General features: G+C 39.6%; 1 protein-coding gene across 4 annotated transcripts in view; it reads left to right on the forward strand.

The window, feature by feature from the left end:
• L3MBTL4 (L3MBTL4, histone methyl-lysine binding protein) overlaps window positions 1-19,312 on the forward strand; it is a 449,874-nt gene that overhangs the window by 132,782 nt on the left and 297,780 nt on the right. For all 4 annotated transcript variants that reach the window (XM_025365149.1, XM_025365146.1, XM_025365148.1 and 1 more), the window contains one exon: window positions 16,448-16,539. In XM_025365149.1, the coding sequence (XP_025220934.1) occupies window positions 16,448-16,539 (92 nt within the window). The remainder of the gene's footprint in view (window positions 1-16,447; window positions 16,540-19,312) is intronic.

Below are 19,312 nucleotides of genomic sequence, written 5' to 3' on the forward strand. Positions count from 1 at the left end.
CTCAGCTGGTTGGACACTGTCCCATAGTTAATAAAAGGACTTTGAAGCTTTTGGCAGGAATGTGATAGCGTGTCTTGTGGAGAGATAGCTCTGTATTGGTAATAGATAACCCAGAATGAATCTGTCTGGATGATAATGGATTTTCAAGTAGAAACGTATTTGTTCTCCAAATAAGCATCAAGTTATCCAAAGGCAGTTTTTAAAAGTTTATGATACTATTATTTTAATTTTGCTATATGTTGATAACTACATTACCGTAGTTTGCTATTTTCCTTGCACTTCTATTTACCTGTAGTTGTCTTCATTGTGCTTAGGATTTTAGGGGAAAATATTTGTAATTTTTCTCAGCTAGTTGTTGTCATAATTAATTTTTTATAATTGCAAATCTGAATTAAGTAGATCAGGATTTAATTTCACAACAAAATTCTATTTTATTGATGATTTTTAAAACACAGAAACAATGCTTGAGAATTGAAACCAGTTGTTCAAATCAGTGGCACATTTATGGCTTATTTGGGTAATTGGTCCATGAAATAAGACATTACTGCCACAAGTAAACCTTGGGGGAAATCATCCTTTTTGTCTTTAAAATGGTTACCTGATTTGTTAAATACATTTCAGTCCTGACAATTTATGACTATATTTAAAACTATTTTGGGGAATTAGCACCATAAGCTTTATGTACAAAAACAATAGGATAGTGAAGACTTCTTTGGTGCCATCTTGTGCTATCATTAATTATTTCCTTGAACATCAGCTCAAAGAGAGGAAAATGTTAGCTATGGATGCTTTGTTTTACATTTCATACAGTGAACCTCAGTTCAAATCAGAGACTACAGTACCTACCATGTGATAACTATAGTGTTAAACTAATTTATTCTTTATAAATTACTTTTTATATTTCAGACAAATTAAATATGACTGTTTTGTCAATTTTCCCAGTTATTGAGCATGTAGAAATTTTTCAGTGGTGAGACTGAACAGTTTACTAAATATCAGCACTGATTATTCCTGATGTACATTCTGTGTTAGTTTCCTCTTCCTGCCATCAGCACTGATTATTCCTGATGCACATTCTGTATTAGTTTCCTCTTCCTGCCATCAGCACAGACATAGCGGCTCAAGCAGTAGAAATTTATTATCTCACAATTCTGTAGGTTAGAAGTGTGATCTGGGTCTCACTGGGCCAAAGTCAAGGTATGAGCAGGGCTGCTTCCTTCTGAAGGCTCAAGGGGAGGATCTGTTTCCTTGTCTTTTCCAGCTTTTGCATTCCTTGGCTCATGGCCCCTTCCTGCGTCTTCAAAACTAGCAAGGTCGCATCTCTCTTGTGCTCCTGTCATGGTCACTTTTTTCTCTGGCCATAGCTGGGAAAGCTCTTCCACTGAGGACTCCTGTGATTACACTGGGGCCACTGGGATAATCCAAGACACTCTCTCCATCTCAAGGACCTTAGCTTAACCACCTCTGCAAAATCATTTTGCCATGTAAGATAATGAATTCACAGTTTCTAAGGATAAGGATGTGGACATCTTTGGAAGGCCATTATCTTACCTGTCACACATTTTAAGCTACAGAGCAATAACTTTAGGTTTCCTTGAAGGAAATGGGAATTATCTTGTACCTGTTGCTAAGGGAACAGTGCTATTATTGAGCTCCTTTAGCACATAGTTTAGGGCTTTTAGTCATTAGGTCTGGCAGCTATTGCACTTTCTTGTTACATTGACACAACATTGTAATTCAAGTCAGGACAAAGGGATTCTCATTCCAAAAAAGTCAAAAAAGCTCAGTGGGGAAAATGCCCCTGTGAACTAATAGAAATCTTCACTGGCTGCTTCGAATGCACTGTCCAGGGATTTTATTTTATGAAACTGTTTTAGATGTTTTTACATTAAAATTTTCTTTTAAGCAGTGCTAATTTAGCTTTCAATTAATAAAAATACCCTCCTTTTACCCCAAATGATCTGCTAGTGAACTGAAATTCAGTGTTCCTTTACGTATTTTAAATTTACATTCACTGAGAATGACTAGTGTTTTGAAGGGTTAGCAAGCTGTGGAGTTGAGATATGATTTTGAAAAGAATTTATTTGAGACATTTTTAGTGTCAAGAGAAATATAATCTTGAATAATATTTTAAGTATATCCGTTAATTGAAGCCCACCAGGGGATGTCTTGAATAGAGGAAAATCTAAATTCTGACTCACAGAATCAAATTAATGAAAGTAGCAGTAATAACTGGAGCTATATTATATTTAATCTATTACATTAGATGTCTCTAGGATATGTAGAGGAAAAAGGTCAAGGGAAATAGTTAATCACTTTATGAAGTGAATAGTGCCATCTCATATAGGTGGTTGTTAATTTGATGACTTACAGGGTGGTATTCATGAGGGATTATCTTAATATTAACCTCCTAATTATATGGAGTATATTTTATGCAGTCTCAGTGATGCAAATTATATTCATAGACCTTCCTTCTCCACATCTACTACATGGCAAGGGAGAAATCAGTTAACAGTGGGAAATCTGCACACAGATGTGCTCTTTACTGCAGACTTCACTATCACATGGATATCCCGATAAGAAACCTGAGATTCCTCAGTTCTTGATTCCTCTCTAGTGACAGGACTGGGCCCACTCAGGAATTCTGTTCAGCATTCAATCCTGTTGTTAAAGTGATCCTCCATCTGTTTGGCAGTTTCTTCTTGTCTTCACCCCTCTGTCCACATTCACCCATTTGACTTTCAAGTGAGGTGTTGACTATTTCCTCTCCTTCTCCTTTCCCTCTTCTTCCCCCTCCTCTTCTCCTCACTCTTCTCTTGTTTTTTCCTTGTGATCTGATATATCAGTCTGTCCTAGTTTTTATGTCTCAATGCTTTTTGTTTGATCAATTCTTCACTCTGCCTTCCATTTACATGTTGGGATTCCCTTGTGTTTCAACTATGTTTTCTTCTCATTTCGCACTTTTTCTCTGGGTGACTTTTGTTATCATCTTGATGCTATTCCAGTTATGCTACCGAGCTGCAGATTTATGTCTCAACTCTATGCTGAAAGTCAATTCCACCTGGCTATCCTTCACCCATATCAAATCACCACTCCTGTCCCCAATTTTTTCTCTATGTTCCTGGTCACTTTTAACCCTGTCACTGTTTACCCATTCTTGTAGGCCAGAAACCAGTATGTTCCATATGACCTTAAGTTTAATTACTAAATGAGAAGGGGAAAACCAAAGACGTGGAAGAAGTTTTTTTTGGTTTTATTTGGTTTTTTTTTTTGTAAACATGAGAAAGAATAATACATATATTTCTATAGAAATTCATTTGAACACCTGGAAAGACCAGGTGATTTCCTAGCAAACTAAAGATTATCACAGGGCACTCAAGAAAAGGTTGAACATTTGAATAGACCAGTAGAAGACATTGATAAGTGAGGTCCAGAGTGGATCACAGCAGCACTGGTCTTTATCTTTAAAAGAACAGATAATTCCAATGATAGACTCTTCCAGGTCACAGGAAAAGGTGAAAGTTTCTTTGTGAAGCCAATAAATGAAACTAAACTATAGATGCATATCACATATAAATATAAATATGAAATCCTAGATAGATATTGGCAAATATAATCCAGCAATATATTAGAAGAATGATATCCTGATATATTACTAAGGAGGTATAATGATGAGTAATGTAAAATTCAGTGATAAAGCAAGGTTCAGTATTATAAAATCTGCCAACATAATTTATACAGCAACAAATTAAACTACATGACTAGCCATGTAATGATCTCTAGATACTAAAATGGCTTTCGATAAAACTTAATTTCCATTCCTTGCAAAACAACTTATGTAAAATAGGATTGAATATAATAAAAATTATTTAGCAAAATGTAACAGCAAATATGTAGCAAAACATTAAAACCCTTCAATTCAATTCAGGAAACAGCTGGGGATACCCACTATCGTCATTAATATTCATTATTATCTTGGAATTTTTAGCGAATGAAATAAGCAACAAAATTAAATACGCACTACAAACTTTGGAAAGAAGAGATTAAAAAATATATATGTGTGTTTATATATGTATTTGTATATATGTATACATGTATATATAAACACATATGTATGGTTCTGTTTATATGTATATATAAACACATATATATGGTTCCTCCACTTAGCTGCATATTTACAGATGACAAGACACATATTTACACATGTAAGACTTTATACCTAGAAAACCCAGGAGAATCTAATGATAAACTATTGGAATTAATACAGGAATGTTGAAGTGGTTGGATGTAAGATAAATACAAAAACTTATTGTTGCCTTTTCTGTATTTCAGCCATCAGCACTTAGAAATTTAAAAAGGAAAAATATTCCATTCATAATAGCAATACAATATAAAATATTTAGAGTAAGTTGAATAAGACATAGGAAGGGTCTTATATGAAGAAAACTGGAAAATCCTACTGAAGGATAGAAATTACTATTTGAATAAATGGAAAGCTATACCACAAAAATGTCAGCTCTCCCACATTAATATTTATTTCACTTCTAAAATAGAATCTCAACTGGTTTTAATTTCATTTGAATAAAATGTTTTTATGCCTAAATCCCCAACATTCTGGTGGTATAGTAATAGAAACAGGAATCTGTGGAACAGGATAGAGAAACCAGAAGGAGACATGTGAGCGTGTAATATATGAGAATGACAGTAAATCAGTTCAGGAGAACAAAGCATAGATTTTTTATTTAATTGGTTATGCTTGCCCAAGGGGCCTTTGTCTGTATAAAAATGAATTTCAAATAGATTAAAGACTTAGAAAATGTTTTACGAGAATATTTTTAGGAGACAAAATAAATACTCTAGGGTAAGGAAGAACTCAATCAAGAGTGGACACTTGTACTCTAGAAATGAAATTACAGACATATAAAAATCAGTTTTTATTTAATCTGAAGTTTGTTATTTTAGTCTCATTTTTGAAGGATATCTTCATTAGATATATAATTCTTACTTGACGGTTTTATGGCTCTCAGTGCTTTAAAGATGCAATTCCGTTCTTTTCTTGTCTTCCTTGTTTTTCATAGGTCACCACATCTGAAATTTACAGAGCCCCTAACTGCTAGCATTTCCTATTTCTTTTCTCTGTCTTTATTTTTCTCCTTAACACTTACTGTTGTCTGACATGCCATTTATTTTACTTATTTGTCTTGTTTATTGCCTGTCTTCACCCACTAGAATTTATGATGGATACAGGCGGGTTTTTTTTTTTTTAATGGTTTGTTTTGTGCTGGATTATAAGCTCTGAGCACATAATACGCATTCAATTAATATTAGTTGAATGAAAAATGAGGACTGGATGAATACTGTCCTCATGACAATGTTGATTACTCTGTCCACCGTATTCTTAGCCCTTAGCTCATATGTTTGCAATTGGATTTTCCTTGTATGATAGTTATCTGGTTCCTCCACTAAGCTGCAGCCTATTTAAGGGCAAGAGCCATATCTTACCCTTATTTGAATCATTATCACCTAACACAGGGTCTGTCTCATAGAAGGTACTATAAGTCAAAAGGTATCAGAGACAGGTCTCAATCAATTTTAAAAATTATTTTGCCAAGGTTAAGGATGCGCCCTCAGGAGGTCCTGATGACATGGGTCTGAGGTGATCTGGACACAGCTTCATTTTATACATTTTAGGGAGACATGAGACATCAGTCAATATATGTAAGACGTACATTGATTTTATCCGGAAAGGAGGGACGCCTCGAGGCAGGGAGGGAGCTCCCAGGTCATAGGTAGATAAGAGACAAATGGTTGCATTTCTTTGAGTTTCTAATTAGCCTTTCCAAAGGAAGCGATAGGGTACACATTTATCTCAATGAGCAGAGGGATGATTTTGAGTTCTGTCTGCCCTTTGTCCACAAAGAATTTCCTTATGGACAAATTGTGAAGGAGGTATGTAGCTTTTTATCTTTGTAGCTATCTTATTTAGGAACAGAATGGGAGGCAGGTTTGCCCTAAGCAGTTCCCAGCTTGACCTTTCCCTTTGGCTTAGTGATTTTGGGGTCCTGAGATTTCTTTTCCTTTCACAGTACTTAAAAAGTATTGGTTGAACCAATGAGCACCTAACTTGGAGTTTTTTCCCTTTGTCTTGTCATACATTAATAAAATATTGATGATTTCCCTATTCAATCTCATGATTGAGTATGGCTAAAAAACACTGATGATTTCCCACTAATGCAATGTCATTACTGAGTTTGCCACATGTGAAGGCACCATTTTAGTGCATGTTTCCACACACACACCTGTGAGCCTCTTCCTCATCACAGACTGTCCTCCAGCCTTCTCCTGCTTACCTCCAGGCCTGCCTGTGTCAGCACACATTCCCTGTTTTCTCAGTGGAAACAATCCCAAGGCAAACCCTCCCACTTGCCCCTGACGTCACCTCTTTCTCCAGCTTCACATTCCTACTTTTTCCTGCATCTTCAGTCAAGCACTGTAGCCAGCCTCGGGTAAAGGCCACTGACCTCTTTCCAGTTAACTGAATTCAATTGTCTTTGTTCAGTTCTCATGTTGTTTTACTTTTTAAATCAAATTTGACAATGAAGTTCTCTACTTGAAAGCATTTCCACCTGCATTCCTCCCATTTCTCTGGCTGCCCCTTGTCACTCTGCTTTGGTTGTTTTTCCTCCACCCACATCTTAACAGCTGCAGGTCACTAGGCTCCTCTTGGCCCTACCAACCCCATGCTCTGCACACACTCCCTGGGATCTCCTCTGCTTTAATGCCCTGCACACTGATGGGCACTAGATCCATGGTTCTAGCCTTGAACTTTCTCCTGCAACGTCTGCAGAGGGTTCATCCTAAATCTCCTTTACATGCCTTTGGATTTCAAAGATTCAGCATCTCTGAAAAGGTACTAAGCCCACTCCTCTAGTTTTGTCTTGCATAGTGGCAGGCATAATCATAAATTCACTCTCCTAAGCTAGAAATGTCAGAGTCCTCTTTCTCATCTTGTTGATTGTCCAGTTTTGTCACGTCTCATTCAGATGACTCTCTGCATTCTTTCTGCTCCTCTCAATCCTCACAGCAGCTATCTCAAATCGAGACCTCGTCATATCATGCCTGCGTGTGGCATGGTCTCCTTCCTGATGTTTCTATGATAAATCATCCTTTCTTATTATATACTAGTATCCCTAAAATTGCCATCAGTACTATCTTTTTCTAAAAAAAAAAAAAATCAAAACAGCTGCAAAAACAATAGGCAGGGCAGAGGAGACACAAGTCCAAAACTTATTGTGACATTTCTTTGCTTAAAGCATCCACTGACTTGACAGTACATATAGACTGAAGACTGAAATTCTAAGCATAGTGTTTAATCAGATTGTTTATTTTGCAAGGAAGAGAGGTCACTCAAGCTTGCTCAAGTAATGGGCTGTAGTGCAAAAACACATGTTTGGGGAGGATGGAGACTCATTGAAATTCAAGAACAGTAACTGTAGTCGGGATTCTGAGGCTGTCCTGTCTGTAGGGCCACCTGCCACAGGAACCTGGCCCTAATAGGAAGCAATAGTTCTCAAAGTTAGCTGCATCAGAATGACCTGGAGGGCTTGTGGAAACAGATTGCTGGGCCCTACTCCCAGAGTTTTTGATTCAGTAGAGGCCCACATTTTCACTGATGTTCCCAAATTTGTATTTCTAGCAATTTTTTGGGTGACACTGATGCCGCTGGTTTGGGTACCACACTTTGAGAACCTTAATCTTTAAGGCATGTAACATGGTTTGGGAAACCTTTGATGAGCTCCTTCAGAATTACTTGTTCCTCTACTTTGCAGGTTTCTTCACTTATAGTAGAACAATGATTCTCAAACTTTAACATGCATTATAATCATTTGGAAGGATCATTTGAGTGGATTGCTGGTCCCCATCACAGTTTCTGATTCATTAAATCTGAGGTGTGGCCCCCACATTTGCATTTCTCACAAGTTTTCAGGGATGACCACACTTTGCACTGGATGAATAAACTGTTGAATCACCAGATGGTGAACTCTGAAATCCCCTTCTTGATCACACCCTCACACCTCCCAGCTCTTCCCTCTCCTTCAATTCTGTGGAATCTTTTAAAGAATCGTGTTTCGTATTTTAGCTTTTCCATTCTTTCTTGCTCTTTGTTGGTTGTCTTCTGACTTCCTTTGCCTCCCAGGCCAACTGGGACTCTTCAGGCATTTTATCTCACATTCTCATGGCTTACAGCCTCTCAGCCACTTGGCTGTCTCCTCCTCAGCCTCCAGCTGTCTGCAAACTTAACCATCTGCTCCCACTTCTGACTGTCAGGAGCTGTTGGAGAAAGTCCCCTGGTGCCAGTTGCCTCCTCAGAACCACCAGTTTAATGCAGTGGGACTGTCAGGACTGTTCTGTATTCCTTATATTCAGTCCTAGTTGAATTTTCATAACTCTCCCTTTCCCCATGCTCCTGAAGGCACCACTGTGACCTTTCCTCTCAGCAGATGCCATCCTACCTCATGAAGGCGGTAAGGGTACTTGGTGGGGTACCCTCCCATCTTCTTCCCTAGTAGCCTAAAACTCTCCTGCTTTTAATCTCATTCACCACGTGCCTTTTAATCTCAGGGTCCTCCCCCTGCCTGTGTTCCTAATGCTATCTGTCTGTCCTGCCTCTCTCTCCGGTCGATTATCCCTCTTTTCTGAGAGCCTCCTTTTTCTCTCTCTCTGGGTGCACTACCCTCAATGGAGGAACTGAGATGTCCTGTCTCCTGATATGCTTAGCAGCAGCAATCAACGAAGACTTCCTTTCTCTTCTTCCCCGTCAAGCCCTTATGTCACCTGCCTCCCAGTTCATTTGCAAACCTTTCCAGTTGTTTCTTTCGTGCTTTGACCTCTGCAGTCTGATTTTTGATCTCATCCCTCTGCTGATATCTCTGCCTCTGCAGTCCCAGTGACACCCTGGCTGTCAGATCCAGCAGTTTCTCCCATCTGCATCTTACTTGGGCGAGCAGAGCCTTTGATGGTGCTGATCTCTCTGTCCCATGGAAAACCCTTTCCCCGGAGCCCCAGGGTCTCTGTCGCCTCCTTCCAATGCTGCCTCCCTCTTGCGCTTCCCCCACCTCACTCACGGCCGAGGAAGCGCCTCCCCTGACCTCAGCTCTTCTTCCTTGGTGTAATCCCCATGGCTGCCTCTGTATGAAAAGCTTTGCATTGCCTTTTGTTGAATGTGTGTTTTTTACATATTATTATATACATCTATTGTAGACTATTCCGGATACCAAAAGTTTAACATCTCGGAAAATAACTCCCAGTTTCCTCCGCGTTCTGCGCTGGACCCTCCACTTGCTTGGCCCTTCCTGGTGCCCGGCAGCTTCGGGACTATTTTGCCTTCTACCTTTGCTGCCCCACCTTGTGCCTGTTGATCGTATTTCTGCATTTTCTCTCAATTTCCTTTCTACCTTTCTTTTTTTATTGTAAATTGACAACTTATAAATTGTATAAATTTAGTGTGTACAAAGTAATGCTATAATTTATAAATACAATGTGGAATAATTAAATAAAACTAGTTAACTAGCCATCACCTCAAATACTTAACATGTTTTTGCAGAGAGAACATTTGAAATTTACTTTCTTTGCAGTTTTGAAATGTACAGTACTCTATTAACCACATTTACCGTGGTGTGCAATAGAACTGAAAAACAAACAAACCAGCGAAAACCAAAACCAACCCCAAACCACTGCTCTGGTCTAACAGAGACTTTGTACCCTTCGACATTCATTTCACCATTCCCCTCACGCCCTGCTTCCCCCCGGGGCTCTGTAACCATGGAGGGCACCGCATGTCCTCCTTTGTTTAGGACACACCCACACTGTCGCTTGTTTGGACTATTGTGTGGTCATTCTCAGTCTCCACTGCCTGTCTCTCCATCCATTTCATCCTTACCTAGTACTGATTCATAAAGGAATTTCTGATGATATCATCTACCACTCAGAAGTCTCCAGTGGTTCTCTAAACCACAAGAATAAAGACCAAACCTGTTAGGTCGACTTTGAGGAACCTGCCTGGTCTTACATTTGCCCCTCCAGCCCCTAGAGTGCAGCCTTCTGCTGAGTGGATCCCTGCAAGCTTTGTGCTGAACGTTTCCCAGACTCTGGCATTTGCAGAAGCAGCTCTTTCTTTCCAGTCCCCTGACTTTGCCCACGCTGCGTCTCCCTGGATTGCTTGCCAAATTTCTCTTCAGCTCAAAGAGAATTGTCCTCCGGGAAGCTTTCTGTGTTCAGAGTAAATCCTCCTTCATTTTGATTCCAGACACATTGTTTGGTTTCTTAACTGTGCCGTATTAGCTCTTGGGTCTGCTTGTTTATTCGTCAAAACACTGAGTCCCACCATATGTCAGGTTATGGGTGATGTTTGTCTGTCTCTACGCTTCTCTCCCCGACTCGAGCAAATGCGGCGTGAGGGAGAAGTTGGGTTTTCTCAGTACCTGCTTTGCCTGGGGAGATGAGCACTACATGAATTTAAATTCGGTAGTACTAAAATGAAAAGCAGCCTGACTGTGCATGTGAAAAATGTAGGGAGAGCATGGAAAGGATCCTGTCACAGTGACCTGGCAGAGGGACTAAAATGTGAGTCTGCAGCTGTGGCCTCAGTGGGGTATTGTTCAGCTGTGATCAGTTGTTAAGATTAGGAAGATTGTATCATTTCCAGTTGGTACCACAAAAGAAGGTGCTATTTATAATGGTGTGGTTGGTTGCCACTGACAGTTGTTCTCACATATTCTAAGGCATTTTCTGACGGAGTCACGTGCAGCGTAGCTTTTGAAGTGAAATGGAAATATCACCATGAAGGGTTGTGTTTATGGCTAATGGAATTGGGAAAGGGCCACTCTTAAGATATACCTGGTTGTATCCTTAAGAATGACAGTTGATTCATTCTTTACCCCCTGACATTTTCATTTTGGGTTCATAAAATTACTGATAAGTATTGTACAATTTCCTAGAACTGGATATTCTTGTGGCCAAATCTGTCAGCCTTTGTCTTGCATTGCTTCACAGATCTCATTGCCTTAACACGTAGTCTTCATTTTTTTAATGACTTTTATTTGTATATAAACATGCAGTTCTAATGATAATGTTCATATAAACTGTGCTTAATTCATATTTTAAAAGTAATATGTGATCATAACCATAATTTATTTGACTATTATTGGATATTTAGATATTTTTCCAACTTTGCACTGTTGTAAAGGCTGAATTTATTCCTTTTGCATTTTTTAGAATAAAATATTAAAGTTGGGATGAATAGATCAGTGAATCGTAACATCTTAATTTTTGGCTGTAAATATGTATTGTCAACATGACTTTCAAAAGTTTAAATCAAATTCACAAAGCCACCATCCATGAGTGACCTTATTCATTTTCCTGCAAACTTAATTTTATGGTGCTTTTAAACTTAAAAGTAACTAATTAAATAGGCGTTTCTGTTCCATTTTGACTGTGTGTGCTAGAGTGAGTCAGCAGTGTATAGTGGGGATGCCTGAGCTAGGGATTTTGTTTACATACAGACTTTTTCAGCTGTGTGAACTGTGTGATCTCCGTGAGCTTCAGCTTTTCAGAACAATAAAATGGGGCTATTAATCTGATATTCAATATTGTAAATAACAAGTGAAAATGTAGACATTCACACATATGTGCTCACACACACACGTAGACGCATACACACACCCTAATCAGTACCTGGTATACAATATGTATATATTAAGTGACAGGTAATACATAATCAAATATATTTTGTTTATTATGTAATGTTTGGCAAAAGGGTAATAATTGGAACATTTTGCTAGAGCCAATGAATATAGTGAGAAAAAACGGAATTTAGGGTTTATGAAATTGTATGAATATCTAATATTCCATAAAATAAGTGCCATATCTGTAGTATGTCTGAGAAAACTGCAGAAAAAATAAATTTAGTGACTGAAGCAGTGTTGTCTCATAATTGGTTCCTTCTCTCCAGGAAACTGAGAAATGAATTGGTCAAAATAGACACATTTGAATTCATATTTAAAGACCAGAGTACTATTCTGCCTGTCTTCCTTTCCTTTAATTCATTAAACACTTTTTTTTTTTTTTTTTTTTTTTTGAGACGGAGTTTCACCCTTGTTGCCCAGGCTGGAGTGCAGTAGCGCAATCTCGGCTCACTGCAATCTCCGCCTCCTAGGTTCAAGCAGTTCTCCTGTATCAGCTTCCTGAGTAGCTGGGATTACAGGCTCCCACCACTACACCCGGCTACTTTTTGGTATTTTTAGTAGAGATGGGATTTCACCGTGTTAGCCAGGCTGGTCTTGAACTCCTGACCTCAGGTGAGCCAACTGGCTTGGCCTCCCAAAGTGCTGGGATTACAGGTGTGAGCCACCGTTCCTGGCCCATTAAACAAATATTTATGGCCAGGTTTGATTGTAGCTCCAGAGAAACAATGATGAACAATACCAAGATGGTTTCCCCTCCGTTTTAGAAGCTTATATTCTGCTTCCAAGTAGAATAGGGTTAATTTCAGCTAAAGTACTTTCTGTGAATAATGAAACAACATGGTGCGAAACAGGGGTTAGAGAATCCCTTTATAATTCAGTGACCAGGGAGGACCTGTCTACAGGCTCTGAGACGCAAGCAAACTTCGTATTCCCTCATCTCACTTGCAGGCACGATGTTACTGAGTAATCCTCTTGCTTCACCGAAAGATGTAATTCAATGAAAGTTCATATTGTTTGATATTATACATTCTTATTTTTGATCAATTCTAAAAGATTCTTGGGTACGTATGTGATCATAAAAGGAGGCCTTAGAGTTTACTTTTGGTGAAATGATAATGTGTGACAATTGGAAATATGATTAAATTGAGAAATTACATGCAATCTTTTAAAGAACACAGCTGTTGTAGAAAATGAGATATCTGTATTTGCTTTAGAGCCAACACTGCTGTAATGTTTTTTGTAAAGCACATAATTGTAATGCAGCAAAATGCTTGTGTGGAAATTGGGATGTTGAATAGTCTTCCTGGAGCATCTTCAGGATTTGTCAGATTGCTTTCTCTCTCTGGCAACATAAAACATCTCATGTGGCAGAAGCGGTGCAAACCTTTAGGCGTTTTAATGGACCAATGGACTGTGAGCTCCTTGATGGAAATCACACCATGATGTCTCATTATTTCCAAACAATACAAGAAAATCCATGGATGACAATTCTGGTGTCTTATTTGATGATTAAAATGCTTTAAAAAAGTCTCATACATTAGTAAGTGTATCTAGCAATAACAAGTTCGTGTTGTGACAGATAGTGAATATTAATGTCCGTGAAGTTTTTAGTCTTAATTTTTAGCTGTAAATTGATATGATGTTTTTCTTTATTAGCTATGTTTAAATTACTTCCCTTTGTTGTCAATGACATATACAGGTAGCAAAAGAAATAAAGTATATATGATTTATTTTTCATCTACTAGACAGCAGATTTTACTCACTTTAGTGGTGATGGATAAAATTTCCACGTAACATTTTCATGCAACTTGTCGCATTAACAGGGGCTCAGAAATTATTATTATTATTATTTAATTTTTTTTTCCAAGATGGAATTTCGCTCTGTCGCCCAGGCTGAAGTGCAATGGCGCAATCTTCACTCACTGCAACCTCTGCCTCCCAGGCTCAAGCAATTCTCCTGCCTCAGCCTCCCAACTAGCTGGGATTATAGGCATGCACCACTACACCTGGCTAATTTTTTATTTTTAGTAGAGATGGGGTTTCACCATGTTGGCCGGGCTGGTCTCAAATTCATGACCTCAGGTGATCCTCCCACCTCGGCTTCCCAAAGTACTGAGATTACAGGTGTGATCCACCATACCTGGTCAGAAATTTTTTTTAATGACACAAAGGTTACATGAATTATTCCTGCCCAATTGATGAATTTTGTGTTTGTTATTCAGTCAGATTGTTATATTGTCTTGAGAGGTTTCAAATGTTCGAGTAAGAGGTGCTTCGGTGCATCTTACCCCCTGACATCCCTGGTGCTGATGCAGCGCTGACATATTACCATCTGCATCTTCTTCTGGAACATTCACAGCAAGATAGATGCTAAAATTAGGACTCAGATAGCATTTTCTGATGAGTATTCTCCAAGGATGTGTGTGTGTACGGCTAAGTAATAATACTTGTAGATAATTTTTTAACTATAGATTGTGTTAAATAACGAAAGAATATTTACATCAATCTTGCCATCCATGTGTAGCCACTGTTAGTATTCTGCTGTTTCTTTCTGATTGCTTTTCTAAGAGAATGTGTTTGGTTGTGTGGACACACATATGCCTGTTGCTTAGCACATAAAAAGTGCTATATAAATATGTGAATAAATGAATGTCTTAATATATGGAATAATTTGTATAATATATATGTGTGTATGTTGTTATTTTATTTTTAATTGACAAACTGTATATATTTATGGGGTACAGTGTGATTTTAGATATATGCTTGTGGAATGATTACATCAAGCTAATTAACATATCTGTCACCTCATATGTTTTTTGTCATGAGAATGTTTAAAATCTATTCTTTTTAGCAGTTTTGAAGTACATAACATTATTCAGTATAGTCAGCATGCTGTAGAACATATCTCTAAAGCTTATACCTGCTGTCTAACTGGAACGTCGTGTTCTCTGGGCAACATCTCCTCATTCCCGATTCCTTTCTCATCCAGCCTCTGGTAACCACCTTTCTAAGCACTGTTTCAATGAGTTTGATTTTTTTTATTGCATGTCTATAAGATCATGCAGTATTTATATTTCTGTGCCTCTTATTTCACTTAGCATAAGGACACAAAACAGCAGATATGATCTAAATAGACACCGTTTTGTGTCCTTACTTAGATTTTTTACTTAACCCAGATAATTCTCAAAATATATGAAATATGTAAAACATAAAAATATAGTTTTTGATAATCTCAGAATCATATATGTATATATGTACAATAGTTTCTTTAACCTCCTTCCCATATGAATACTACTTTGCATTCTGCTGTTATTTTGTGATATACATTTTTACCATCAACTTTTATCAGTGCTTAACTACTTTGTTAGTATGTAATCCTAGAGAAGAAATTACTGGGGAGTAGAATGTAAACCTAAGATAACTATTAATCCTTTTTGCCAGACTTTTGTTATTCAAAAATGATAATTTTGTTGAATTACAAAGATTAGCTATTCATCTAGAAAATTTGGAAAGCAGAAAAAGAAAGCACAAATAAAATTGGGAAGGAATTATTTATAATTCTGGCACTTAAGATGATTTCATGTAAATGTTTTTGATTTATGTAAGTTTAGTCTTATTTAATCTATTACACATTTACCAAAAATGATCAATTTGTTTCCTTAACTGCTTCTTTTTCCTACTTAGTAGTATATCATTACATAGTCCTTCTCTGCCTTTAGACAGTCGTCTACAATGCAGTTTACTGACTGGTTTTGAAAGGGCACGTCCATGTAATGCATTTAATTACCTCCTCCTTTGTGGACCTTGACTTTGTTTCCAGTGTTTAATTTGATGTGGGATTCTAGGAAAAAAACTCTTGTGTTTTGCCCCTTGGACACATCTGCTATGATTGCATTAAGACAAATTCCTAGGAGAATTGCTGGTTCAACTTTCAGGAACGATTTTTTTTTTCCCCCAAGATGAACTTTCGCTCTTGTGACCCAGTCTGGAGTGCAGGGGCACCATCTCAGCTCACTGCAACCTCCACCTCCTGGGTTCAGGCAATTCTCCTGCCTCAGCCTCCCGAGTAGCTGGGCTTACAGGTACCTGCCACCGTGCCTGGCTAATTTTTGTATTTTTGGTAGAGACAGGGTTTCACCATGTTGGCCATGCTGGTCTCAAATTCATGACCTCAAGTGATCCACCTGCCTTGGCCTCCCAAAGTGCTGGAATTATAGGTGTGTGTCACTGCGCCAGGCCAGGAACGATTTTTAAGCATTGACAAATACTGCCACATTACCTTTCCACAGATTGTGACAATTGACATTCACAGCAAAAAGAAGTATGAAAGTGGAAGAAGATTATAAAAAACTTTAGACTATTCACTGTAAAATTAACTGAATCACTTTCCAGAAAGCCTGTGCCTGTTCACCCTCTTTGAGAGGAGCAAGATGGAACCCAGTTTGAGAGTTCACTGGGCATTCTCTTGAGGGTGGGACATATTCATTAGCTGGGTCCGAAACAGGAAGAGCTGAATATGGAGTGGTTAGGTGATTTTACTAAACATTCATATGAAATGAGAGAGAAGGCTCTTCTTAGTTGCTGGGTCTTTCAATTACCAATTTAACTCATTAGCCTGCTTCTTGAGTTTATTGTCAAGTGAGTTTTATTATTTTCCTGTCACTAATTGTTTTGAGAAAAGTCATTGTGTGTTTCTCTTCCAGCCCCTTCAGCGGCTGCACAGGGAGCATGGTCTTGGGAGTGGTACTTGAAAGAACAGAAGGCTGTCGCAGCACCTGTTGAGCTGTTTTCCAAGGTCAGCCACTGAAGGACTTATATTTATATTAAGAGGTTTAGTTAAAATGAAATGACTTTCCTAGATAGCCCATCAACTTATTTGAATTATTTGTAGGCTTTGCTGGCAAATGACCCCACAAAATCTAATCAGAGCTTTAGTGTTTCAGAGTGGGCTGGAGCCCAGCACCACCACCTGTCAGCTCTGTGACCTTGGGCAAGTCATTCAATTCAGTTTCCTCATCCATGAGGTAGGAAAAGTTCCCTACCTTCTTTCTCCTTGGGTGCTTGGAGGACTAAATCAATTGTACCCATAAAGAATACAGGATGCAAGGTGCACACTATAAATGCTCAATAAGCATTAGGTTTTACTTTTATTAGTCAGTATTACCTGCAGTTAGAGGGATCTGTTTGGATGTGTTGCTGAGAGTAGTGAGTCAAGCAAGATGTCAGAGAAGACATTGAAACCCCTGAATCCTGGCATACATGACTAGAAAGGTGACCAGAGTAGGCGGTGTAGACTTCCTTGACTGTCTGCTAGCACCAGGGCCTTACACGGGATCATCTTTACGCAAGACACCAAATCTTCTGGTAGTCTTTTTGTTCTTCTTGGTCTGAGTTTTAGATGTTTTGGGGAAATTTATATGCATCAAATTTGCCTCATTACTTTACTTTTTTTTTTTTCTTTTTTCTTTTGAGACGGAGTCTGGCTCTATCGCCAGGCTGGAGTGCAGTGGTGTGATCTTGGCTCACGGCAACCTCTGACTCCCTGGTTCAAGCGATTCTCCTGCCTCAGCCTCTTGAGAAGCTGGGATTACAGGCCCGTGCCACCACGGCCAGCTAATTTTTGTATTTTTAGTGGAGATGGGGTTTCACGGTGTTGGCCAGGATGGTCTCGATCTCCTGACCTCATGATCCCCCTTCCTCGGCCTCCCAAAGTGCTGGGGATTACAGGTGTAAGCCACCATGCCCAGCCCATTTCTTTACAGCAGGAAGCTACAGCTTTTTATTTGGTTTACTTTTCGTGACATCTGTTGAGTTACATCTAGTATTTTGTTAGCATGTGAAAGGGCCAGCATTTGGAATCCTGAACATGACATGCAACAGGGAAGAAGAGGTACAACGAAGATGAAAAGAAAGGGAAACCAAGTGCAGACCCCTCATGTTCAAGAAATGATGTGTGTCCTTTTGTTGTCTAGGCGGTATGCTTCACTAACAAACACTATGAAGGTCATACCATAGAAAATGAGAACATCTAGAGCAGTGTTCTTAACCCAGCCTTCGCACCATCTACTTTTGTGAGCTTTGGAGAGCACAGCGTGGGTCTTCCTGAGACCTACTAAATCAGACCCTCAGGAGATGGGCCTGGAAATGTGTAGCTTGAGAACCTCCTGCATTCTTTGTGCAGGTTTGAGGCCCACTACCACAGAAGGTTTAAGAACCGTGCGTTTTCTGTCTAGGAGTCAGGTCCATGTTTCCCCACGTTGCTTTCATCTGATAAGACAGAGGGGGTTTCTTCCATCCAAAGGTGCAAGCTCAGTAAGGTAAGGGATTTTCCTTCATGTATCCCGGCAGTGCCTGCTGTGTTGTGTGTGCTCAGACGATCAGTTGCTATTGAGTGACTTCTATGGAAACTGTTCTCGCTTCTGAGTGTAAAGATCTCTGAAGGTGGTTGGCTTGGACCAGGGCAGTTCGGCGTAGCTCACAGTCACCTTGCCCTTTCCCCCCTGCCCCCCCTGCCCTTGCCACGGGCCCACTGCAGGTTGGGAGGGCAGAACAGAGTGGGCCGAAACAGGAGCTGCCTGAGAACTGTCAGGCGCTGTGACACGCAAGGGCAGAGGTAGCGGGGTCAAGGTCCAGGATTTGAGGTTGAGCCAAAGAACATAGGTGAGGTTTGCGCCCCGGTGGCTGTTGTGGCTAAGGAGTCACACCTGTGCCGTGTCCTCGGATCAGGGTACTAGGGCAAGGGTCCTCTCTTACACCCCCTCCACTGCCAGGATTAAATCAGATGTTTGGGTGTTAGAGGTGAAGTGTGGACTAATTTTCAGAGCAAAGAAAGTTTTGACTGATGGCAGCCAAGTGCTAGATTCTCTGTCCAGCTCCTGTGTTGCCCCACCTTTCAGCCTGTCAGTGTAGTCATGTTATTCTCAGAGCTTCTCCTCTAAGATCCTTTAATCCCCATCAGCCAGTGCAAGAACACCTGCAGGACTGAGAATTTCTCCCTCAGATTTTCCGTCATGACCTGGTGTTAACTTAAAAAAAGGCCAAAAGGGCAAACGTGGGATTCCTGTTCCTGAAATAAATCCTCATGATGGTATTGGGAACGGTGTCATCATATGCTCTGGGTCATGTAGCTTTCCCCCTTGACTTTACAGAGAGATGACAAAAGAGGTGCTGGAAGGCAGTAAGTGGGAGGGGCACAACGTTGTGGGACATACAGACAGGAGTGGGCCCCCTTGGGAGGGTGGAGAGAGTCAGAGAGACTCTGTTGAGGGAGGTGGGTGGTGAGCAGGTAATGCACCTTTTGATGATTCTTTGGCTAAGGACTTTCTCAAGCTTTTGAAGTCTAATGTTCGTCATCTCTGAAAGGAACAGGAAAGCATTAGTGTGTGAGAAAACAGACGTGTTTGATATGTTGGACTGCCTTTCTCTCCAGTCATAATCTAACACTCAAGCTGCTCACATGTTTGAGACTCCATATGTGCAAATGCCATGTAAGACTGGCCAAAACACTAACGAACGTATGACATGGTGTCTTAGGGTCTTGCCGGCTAATTGGGATATGACATGCAACA

Source organism: Theropithecus gelada, chromosome 18, assembly GCF_003255815.1.
Source record: "Theropithecus gelada isolate Dixy chromosome 18, Tgel_1.0, whole genome shotgun sequence".
In the NCBI taxonomy this organism is placed as follows: Eukaryota; Metazoa; Chordata; class Mammalia; order Primates; family Cercopithecidae; genus Theropithecus; species Theropithecus gelada.